This window comes from Oncorhynchus tshawytscha, unplaced genomic scaffold (assembly GCF_018296145.1).
Source record: "Oncorhynchus tshawytscha isolate Ot180627B unplaced genomic scaffold, Otsh_v2.0 Un_contig_1390_pilon_pilon, whole genome shotgun sequence".
Lineage (NCBI taxonomy): Eukaryota > Metazoa > Chordata > Actinopteri > Salmoniformes > Salmonidae > Oncorhynchus > Oncorhynchus tshawytscha.
The window spans coordinates 390001-400943 of NW_024609756.1; the positions used below are offsets into that span (position 1 = coordinate 390001).

General features: G+C 46.1%; 1 protein-coding gene across 1 annotated transcript in view; it reads right to left on the bottom strand.

Annotated features, from left to right (window-relative positions):
• The window catches only part of LOC112241537 (WD repeat containing planar cell polarity effector), a gene marked incomplete at its 5' end in the record, with an annotated part of 88521 nt that extends 79670 nt beyond the window's left edge, over positions 1-8851 (bottom strand). The window contains 1 exon segment of the mRNA XM_042317636.1: positions 8715-8851. Coding sequence (XP_042173570.1) covers positions 8715-8851 — 137 coding nt within the window.
• Positions 8852-10943: the final 2092 nt, after the last annotated feature.

Below are 10943 nucleotides of genomic sequence, written 5' to 3' on the forward strand. Positions count from 1 at the left end.
TGGGCTAAACTAGAAAAAGAGGTTGCTAACTAATCCCCCAGAAAGTGGTTTAGATTATTGCTGACCAGCAAAAAGATGGGAAAGCAAAAGGGTGGAGGAGACAAAATGGAGGACAGAGAATGAAGGGGGTAAGAGATACGTGTTGTTTAAACATCCATTCATTTGTTTATGTATTAATTCTTCAGCTACACCAGTCCTCTTCTCTTCTGATGATCTTTCCTCCCTAAAACTCCTCTCTCATCCTACATCCTCTCTCCTCTTTCATCCTCTCTCCTCTCTCATCCTACATCCTCTCTCATCCTACATCCTACATCCTCTATCCTCTCTCAACCTACACCCTCTCTCCTCTCTCATCCTACATCCTCTCTCATCCTACATCCTCTCTCCTCTCTCATCCTACATCCCCTCTCCTCTCATCTCATCCTTTATCCTCTCTCATCCTACATCCTACATCCTCTCTCCTCTCATCCTTTATCCTCTCTCATCCTACATCCTCTCTCCTCTCTCATCCTACATCCTCTTTCTCCTACATCCTCTCTCCTACATCCCCTCTCCTCTCTCTCCTCCATGCCTACATCCTCTCTCCTACATCCCTACATCCTCTCTCCTCTCTCTCCTCCATTCCTACATCCTCTCTCCTCTCTCTCCTCCATCCTCTCCTCTCTCTCCTCCATTCCTCCATCCTCTCCTCGCTCTCCTCCATTCCTATATCCTCTCTCCCCTCTCTCCGCTCTCCTCCATTCCTACATCCCCTCTCCTCACTCTCCTCCATTCCTACATCCCCCTCTTCTCTCTCTCCTCCATCCCTATATTCCCATGCCTATAACTGTGCTGTGACTGTCACTGGTGTAGTGAATAGTCTAGTCTAGTGTGCGTATGCTTGTATGAATAGAGCTGCTGACTCCATTGTGTGTTCAGGGCAACAGATAAAGCTCAATGAAAGACTATTTGAAATGGCTCAGACAATGATCTGAGGAACATAGAGACATGGACCACACTACCATACCTGCAATGTCACCTGTCCGTCTCGTTGGGGCTCGGTGTGGGCGTGTGAGGGGACCGGTGTGTGGGGGCGGAGAGATGTTTCCCCCCCAAGCACACAGAGAGCTCATTACAGCACTGTGGCACGCAGAGCGTGGCGGCACGTCCCAAAAATATACTCATTTCCAAAATAACAACCCCAAACCACCCCCCCCCACATTAATAATGTAGGAGTAGACGGACCAACGACTTTAAACAGCACCACATTAATAATGTAGGAGTAGACGGATCAACGACTTTAAACAGCACCACATTAATAATGTAGGGGTAGACAGACCAACGACTTTAAACAGCACCACATTAATAATGTAGGGGTAGACGGACCAACGACTTTAAACAGCACCACATTAATATTGTAGGAGTAGACGGACCAACGACTTTAAACAGCACCACATTAATAATGTAGGGGTAGATGGACCAACGACTTCAAACAGCACCACATTAATAATTTAGGGGTAGACGGATCAACGACTTTAAACAGCACCACATTAATAATGTAGGGGTAGACAGACCAACGACTTTAAACAGCACCACATTAATAATGTAGGGGTAGACGGACCAACGACTTTAAACAGCACCACATTAATAATGTAGGAGTAGACGGACCAACGACTTTAAACAGCACCACATTAATAATGTAGGAGTAGACGGACCAACGACTTTAAACAGCACCACATTAATAATGTAGGGGTAGACAGACCAACGACTTTAAACAGCACCACATTAATAATGTAGGAGTAGACGGACCAACGACTTTAAACAGCACCACATTAATAATGTAGGAGTAGACGGACCAACGACTTTAAACAGCACCACATTAATAATGTAGGAGTAGACGGACCAACGACTTTAAACAGCACCACATTAATAATGTAGGAGTAGACGGACCAACGACTTTAAACAGCACCACATTAATAATGTAGGAGACTTTAAACAGACGACAGACCAACGACTTTAAACAGCACCACATTAATAATGTAGAGGTAGACGGACCAACGACTTTAAACAGCACCACATTAATAATTTAGGGGTAGACGGACCAACGACTTTAAACAGCACCACATTAATAATGTAGGAGTAGACGGACCAACGACTGTAAACAGCACCACATTAATAATTTAGGGGTAGACGGACCAACGACTTTAAACAGCACCACATTAATAATGTAGGGGTAGACAGACCAACGACTTCAAACAGCACCACAAACAAAGGAGAGAAAGAACTGAGGACATTATAGTTCTAACGGCTGGTATAGTGGTCTGATATGGCTGGTATAGTGGTCTGATACGGCTGGTATAGTGGTCTGATACGGCTGGTATAGTGGTCTCACCATACGGCTGGTATAGAGGTCTGATACAGCTGGTATAGTGGTCTGATACGGCTGGTATAGTGGTCTGATACGGCTGGTATAGTGGTCTGATACGGCTGGTATAGTGGTCTGATACGGCTGGTATAGTGGTCTGTATAGTGGTCTGATACGGCTGGTATAGTGGTCTGATACGGCTGGTATAGTGGTCTCACCATATGGCTGGTATAGTGGTCTGATACGGCTGGTATAGTGGTCTGATACGGCTGGTATAGTGGTCTGATACGGCTGGTATAGTGGTCTCACCATACGGCTGGTATAGAGGTCTGATACAGCTGGTATTGAGGTCTGATACGGCTGGTATAACTTAATTGAGGAAAATAAGAACAATCCGAAATTCCTTTTTGATACTGTCGCAAAGCTAACTAAAAAGCAGCATTCCCCAAGAGAGGATGGCTTTCACTTTAGCAGTGATAAATTCATGAAATTCTTTGAGGAAAAGATAATGATTATTAGGAAGCAAATTACGGACTCCTCTTTAAATCTGCGTATTCCTTCAAAGCTCAGTTGTCCTGAGTCTGCACAACTCTGCCAGGACCTAGGATCAAGAGAGACACTCAAGTGTTTTAGTACTATATCTCTTGACACAATGATGAAAATAATCATGGCCTCTAAACCTTCAAGCTGCATACTGGACCCTATTCCAACTAAACTACTGAAAGAGCTGCTTCCTGTGCTTGGCCCTCCTATGTTGAACATAATAAATGGCTCTCTATATCCACCGGATGTGTACCAACCTCACTAAAAGTGGCAGTAATAAAGCCTCTCTTGAAAAAGCCAAACCTTGACCCAGAAAATATAAAAAACTATCGGCCTATATCGAATCTTCCATTCCTCTCAAAAATTTTAGAAAAGGCTGTTGCGCAGCAACTCACTGCCTTCCCGAAGACAAACAATGTATACGAAATGCTTCAGTCTGGTTTTAGACCCCATCATAGCACTGAGACTGCACTTGTGAAGGTGGTAAATGACCTTTTAATGGCATCAGACCGAGGCTCTGCATCTGTCCTCGTGCTCCTAGACCTTAGTGCTGCTTTTGATACCATCGATCACCACATTCTTTTAGAGAGATTGGAAACCCAAATTGGTCTACACGGACAAGTTCTGGCCTGGTCTAGATCTTATCTGTCAGAAAGATATCAGTTTGTCTCTGTGAATGGCTTGTCCTCTGACAAATCAACTGTACATTTCGGTGTTCCTCAAGGTTACGTTTTAGGACCACTATTGTTTTCACTATATATTTTACCTCTTGGGGATGTCATTCGAAAACTTAATGTTAACTTTCACTGCTATGCGGATGACACACAGCTGTACATTTCAATGAAACATGATGAAGCCCCAACATTGCCCTCGCTAGAAGCATGTGTTTCAGACATAAGGAAGTGGATGGCTGCAAACTTTCTACTTTTAAACTCGGACAAAACAGCTTGTTCTAGGTCCCAAGAAACAAAGAGATCTTCTGTTGAATCTGACAATTAATCTTAATGGTTGTACAGTCGTCTCAAATAAAACTGTGAAGGACCTCGGCGTTACTCTGGACCCGATCTCTCTTTTGAAGAACATATCAAGACTGTTTCAAGGACAGCTTTTTTTCCATCTATGTAACATTGCAAAAATCAGAAACTTTCTGTCCAAAAATGATGCAGAAAAATTAATCCATGCTTTTGTCACTTCTAGGTTAGACTACTGCAATGCTCTACTTTCCGGCTACCCGGATAAAGCACTAAATAAACTTCAGTTAAATGCTAAATACGGCTGCTAGAATCCTGACTAGAACCAAAAAATTTGATCATATTACTCCAGTGCTAGCCTCCCTACACTGGCTTCCTGTCAAAGCAAGGGATTTCAAGGTATTACTGCTAACCTACAAAGCATTACATGGGCTTGCTCCTACCTATCTCTCTGATTTGGTCCTGCCGTACATACCTACACGTACGCTACGGTCACAAGACGCAGGCCTCCTAATTGTCCCTAGAATTTCTAAGCAAACAGCTGGAGGCAGGGCTTTCTCCTATAGAGCTCCATTTTTATGGAATGGTCTGCCTACCCATGTCAGAGACGCAAACTCGGTCTCAATATACTCAGAATTGTCTCAGGGTGGTAAGTTGGTGGTTGAAGATATCCCTCTAGTGGTGTGGGGGCTGTGCTTTGGCAAAGTGGGTGGGGTTATATCCTTCCTGTTTGGCCCTGTCCGGGGGTGTCCTCGGATGGGGCCACAGTGTCTCCTGACCCCTCCTGTCTCAGCCTCCAGTATTTATGCTGCAGTAGTTTATGTGTCGGGGGGCTAGGGTCAGTTTGTTATATCTGGAGTACTTCTCCTGTCCTATTCGGTGTCTTGTGTGAATTTAAGTATGCTCTCTCTAATTCTCTCTTTCTCTCTTTCTTTCTCTCTCTCGGAGGACCTGAACCCTAGGAACATGCCTCAGGACTACCTGACATGATGACTCCTTGCTGTCCCCAGTCCACCTGGCCGTGCTGCTGCTCCAGTTTCAACTGTTCTGCCTTATTATTATTGGACCACGCTGGTCATTTATGAACATTTTAACCTCTTGGCCATGTTCTGTTATAATCTCCACCTGGCACAGCCAGAAGAGGACTGGCCACCCCACATAGCCTGGTTCCTCTATAGGTTTCTTCCTAGGTTTTGGCCTTTCTAGGGAGTTTTTCCTAGGCACCGCACTTCTACACCTGCATTGCTTGCTGTTTGGGGTTTTAGGCTGGGTTTCTGTACAGCATTTTGAGATATCAGCTGATGTACGAAGGGCTATATAAATACATTTGATTTGATTTGATACGGCTGGTATAGAGGTCTGATACGGTTGGTATAGAGGTCTCAACATACGGCTGGTATAGTGGTCTGATACGGCTGGTATAGTGGTCTGATACGGCTGGTATAGAGGTCTCACCATACGGCTGGTATAGTGGTCTGATACGGCTGGTATAGTGGTCTGATACGGCTGGTATAGTGGTCTGATACGGCTGGTATAGTGGTCTGATACGGCTGGTATAGTGGTCTGATACGGCTGGTATAGTGGTCTGATTCGGCTGGTATAGTGGTCTGATATGGCTGGTATAGTGGTCTGATTACGGCTGGTATAGTGGTCTGATACGGCTGGTATAGTGGTCACCATACGGCTGGTATGGTGGCTACGGCTGGTATAGAGGTCTCACCATACGGCTGGTATAGTGGTCTGATACGGCTGGTATAGTGGTCTGATACGGCTGGTATAGAGGTCTCACCATACGGCTGGTATAGTGGTCTGATACGGCTGGTATAGAGGTCTAATACAGCTGGTATAGTGGTCTGATACGGCTGGTATAGTGGTCTGATACGGCTGATATAGTGGTCTGATACGGCTGGTATAGAGGTCTCACCATACGGCTGGTATAGTGGTCTCACCATACGGCTGGTATAGAGGTCTGATACAGCTGGTATAGTGGTCTGATACGGCTGGTATAGTGGTCTGATACGGCTGGTATAGAGGTCTGATATAGTGGTCTGATACGGCTGGTATAGTGGTCTGACGGCTGGTATAGAGGTCTCACCATACGGCTGGTATAGTGGTACGGCTGGTATGGGAGGTCTCACCATACGGCTGGTATAGTGGTCTCACCATACGGCTGGTATAGTGGTCTCACCATACGGCTGGTATAGTGGTCTGATACGGCTGGTATAGAGGTCTGATACGGCTGGTATAGTGGTCTGATACGGCTGGTATAGTGGTCTGATACGGCTGGTATAGAGGTCTCACCATACGGCTGGTATAGTGGTCTGATACGGCTGGTATAGTGGTCTGATACGGCTGGTATAGAGGTCTCACCATACGGCTGGTATAGTGGTCTGATACGGCTGGTATAGTGGTCTGATACGGCTGGTATAGTGGTCTGATACGGCTGGTATAGTGGTCTGATGCAGCTGGTATAGTGGTCTGATACGGCTGGTAAAGTGGTCTGATACGGCTGGTATAGTGGCTCACCATACGGCTGGTATAGTGGTCTGATACGGCTGGTATAGTGGTCTGATATGGCTGGTATAGTGGTCTCACCATACGGCTGGTATAGTGGTCTGATACGGCTGGATGGTATAGTGGTCTGATACGGCTGGTATAGTGGTCTCACCATACGGCTGGTATAGTGGTCTCACCCTACGGCTGGTATAGTGGTCTGATACGGCTGGTATAGTGGTCTGATACGGCTGGTATAGTGGTCTCACCACCTGGTATAGTGGTCTCACCACGGCTGGTATAGTGGTCTGATACGGCTGGTATAGAGGTCTCACCATACGGCTGGTATAGTGGTCTGATACGGCTGGTATAGAGGTCTCACCATACGGCTGGTATAGTGGTCTGATACGGCTGGTATAGAGGTCTGATACGGCTGGTATAGTGGTCTGATACGGCTGGTATAGTGGTCTGATACGGCTGGTATAGTGGTCTGATACGGCTGGTATAGTGGTCTCACCATACGGCTGGTATAGTGGTCTGATACGGCTGGTATAGTGGTCTGATACGGCTGGTATAGTGGTCTGATACGGCTGGTATAGTGGTCTGATACGGCTGGTATAGTGGTCTCACCATACGGCTGGTATAGTGGTCTGATACGGCTGGTATAGTGGTCTGATACGGCTGGTATAGTGGTCTGATACGGCTGGTATAGTGGTCTGATACGGCTGGTATAGAGGTCTCACCATACGGCTGGTATAGTGGTCTCACCATACAGCTGGTATAGTGGTCTGATACGGCTGGTATAGTGGTCTGATACGGCTGGTATAGAGGTCTCACCATACGGCTGGTATAGTCTCACCATACGGCTGGTATAGTGGTCTGATACGGCTGGTATAGTGGTCTCACCATACGGCTGGTATAGTGGTCTGATACGGCTGGTATAGTGGTCTCACCATACGGCTGGTATAGTGGTCTGATACGGCTGGTATAGTGGTCTGATACGGCTGGTATAGAGGTCTGATACGGCTGGTATAGAGGTCTGATACGGCTGGGCTAGTGGTCATTACAAAAATCATGGGCATTAATATGGAGTTGGTCCCCCTTTGCTGCTATAACAGCCTCCACTCTTCTGGGAAGGCTTTCCACTAGATGTTGGAACATTGCTGTGGGGACTTGCTTCAATTCAGCCACAAAAGCTTTAGTGAGGTTGGGGACTGATGTTGGGTAATTAGGCCTGGCTCGCAGTCAGCGTTCCAATTCCTCCCAAAGGTGTTGGATTGGGTTGAAGTCAGGGCTCTGAGCAGGCCAGTCAAGTTCTTCGACACAGATCTCGACAAACCATTTGTGTATGGACCTCGCTTTGTGCACAGGGGCATTGTCATGCTGAAACAGGAAAGGGCCTTCCCCAAACTGTTGCCACAAAGTTGGAAGCACAGAATAGTCTAGAATGTCATTGTGTGCCGTAGCTTTAAGATTTCCCTTCACTGGAACTAAAGGGCCCGAACCAACCTCAAAACAGCCCCAGACCATTACATCTCCTCCACCAGACTACATTGGGGCAGGTATGTTCTCCGGGCATCCGCCAAACTCAGATTTCCAGATGGTGAAGCGTGATTAATCACTTCAGATTCAGGTTTCCTCTGTGTACGGCTGTTCAGCCATGGAAACCCAATTTATGAAGCTCCCGACGAACAGTTCTTGTGCTTCCAGAGGCAGTTTGGAATTTGGCTGTTTTTTGGAAATTTGTATTTCTTTTAAAAAATTCAGACAATTTTTATGCGCTTCAGCACTCGCTGGGCTCATTCTGTGAGCTTGTGTGGCCTGCCACTTCACAGCTGAACCGCTGTTGCTCCTAGACGTTCCCACTTCACAATAACAGCACTTACAGTTGACTGGGGCAGCTCTAGCAGGGCAGAAATTTTGACAAAATTACTTGTTGGAAAGGTGGCATCCCATGATGGTGCCATGTTGAACATCACGGAGCTGTTCAGTAAGGCCATTCTTCTGCCAATGTTTGTCTATGGAGATTGCATGGTTGTGTGCTCGATTTCATACACCTGTCAACAACGGGTGTGACTGAAATAACCGAATCCACTCATTTGAAGGGGTGTCCACATACTTTTTAATATAGTGTGTGTGTGCAGTGTGTGTATGTATAGTGTGTGTATGTATAGTGTGTGTGTGCAGTGTGTGTATGTATAGTGTGTGTGTATAGTGTGTGTGTGCAGTGTGTGTATGTATGTGTGTGTGTATATAGTGTGTGTGTGTGCAGTGTGTGTGTATATAGTGTGTGTGTGTGTGTGTGTGTGTGTGTGTGTGTGTGTGTATGTATAGTGTGTGTGTGCAGTGTGTGTATACTGTGCCTTGAGTTCTGATGGGGAGAGTTTCTCCAGTCGGTGGCTGGTATCAGGTGATCCCTGGTTCTTCCTGTTCAGATAGACTACACACACCTGGCTCTTCTCCAGGAACGACAGCAGCAGCAGCCTATCACTGAGCACCGCTGGGGATGACATCACACACAAAGGGTAAAGGGCAAGGTCTTAAACGGTGTGGTGAGTGTGATCTGAACTGTTTAGATAGGTATAAGCAGTGTAATAGTGGAGCGTCCACCTCCCTCCCTCCCTCCCTCCCTCCCTCCCTCCCTCCCTCCCTCCCTCCCTCCCTCCCTCCCTCCCTCCCTCCCTCCCTCCCCCTCCCTCCCTCCCTCCCATCCTTCCCTCCCATCCTTCCTCCCAAACATTGAATAGTTAGGACAATGTTTCCCAAACTCCCCCAAGGGAGTGCTAGGGGCATGTTTTTGCCCCTAGCACTACACAGCTGATTCAGTCCAGTAAAGCTTGATGAGGAGTTGATCATTTGAATCAACTGTGTAGTGCTAGAGGGCAAAAACCAACTGAAATGCGCTCGCCCTTGTGGTCCCCAGGGCTGAGTTTGGGAAACTCTGAGGTGGACCAAGGGGTAGGAAGTGAATTGGGACCAGCTGTGACACACTACGGTTCCCCCCCCGCTCTATACCTTACAGTAGAGCTACGATCCTTGTTGACATATTTCATGATGGAACTTAACAGCCATTACGATCCTTTTCCAAAACTCTCTGTTTTTTAAACTCTCACTTCATCCCAATTTCAACAAGGAGCTGTGATTGCGTCACACAGAGCAGTAGATTACGCATATTTTACACCATCAAAGTATTACCGGCTGCTATCTGGCAGACAGAGGCCAAACGGCACATATACCTCACCGTTAACCCAACACGCACGCACGCACGCACACACACACACACACACACACACACACACACACACACACACACACACACACACACACACACACACACACACACACACACACACACACACACACACACACACACACACACACACACACACACACACGTAGTAAGCCCCCATTGCACATTATGTCAACATGTTGCTCAGAGGTTGGCATGTGTGTGTGTTAACATATTTCTCATTCAGTCAGTCAATGGAATAGCATTAAGTGGATGTTTAAGGGGTCTGTTTACCCCTGCCCCTAATCCCCCCCACATCAGCCACCTGGTCTCCAGTGGTCCAACCAACGCCCGGTCCATCCTCAATCCCAAATCCTTCATTTAGGATTTTGCTGTTTGATCGGATTAAATATAATCTAATAATCCCGTTTATAGACACTCTAGTCAGATCAATACCAAACGGACCATTTTAACATGTTTATGAGTCATCTATAGCTGTGTCCCAAAAGGCCCCTTATTCCCTATATAGTGCACTACTTCTTGACCAGGGCCCATAGGGAATAGGGTGCCATTTTGGAAAAACCTGTGGAAAAGCCTATGGAAAAGCCTATGGAAAAGCCTATGGAAAAGCCTATGGAAAAACCTATGGAAAAGCCTATGGAAAAGCCTATGCGTAATGTATCAGAAAGACACTTTATGCATGACTTTGTTTAGGGAGAGTTAAGGCGATCATTGATGGTGGTATTTTATAATCATGGACATGTAGGACCAGTAGCATTAACATAAATACCAGATAAAACCTAAGTCTTTAATACAGGACATATTATAAGGCCTAGTGTTCCAGATATACACACTCAACTGTCCTGATTTCAAATTCTATTTTTTTTCCTCTCATATTCTGAGATGATATTTGCCCCGACTTCTCGCTCTCTTAATTATTCATTTTTCACACAACCACAGCGTGCGTCAGAATCATAATTATACACACTCGTACACAAACATAGCACAAGCCATTGCTAATTGCTGTGTCGGTTACTATATCTAGTGTGTGCATGAGTGTGTGTGTGTGTGCATGTGTGTGTGTGTGCATGAGTGTGTGTGTGCATGAGTGTGTGAGCCAATTCAAAGCAAGGTATGAGAACAGTACATGTCATGTTTTTCTCCCCAACCATTTAAATTGGTTTAATTGGTTTAATAAACAGATACATTTTAACGAGAGGGGGGTTTAAGTGCACATCAAGGTTTGCAGAGCTTGGTGAATAGAGTTTCGTTTAGCAGGATCAAGTGCAATTTCATCCCCTACTAGTCTCGAAGGGCCCACAGGCTACTGTGAGTAGCTCTGAGGAGAGGGATGGAGAGGAGA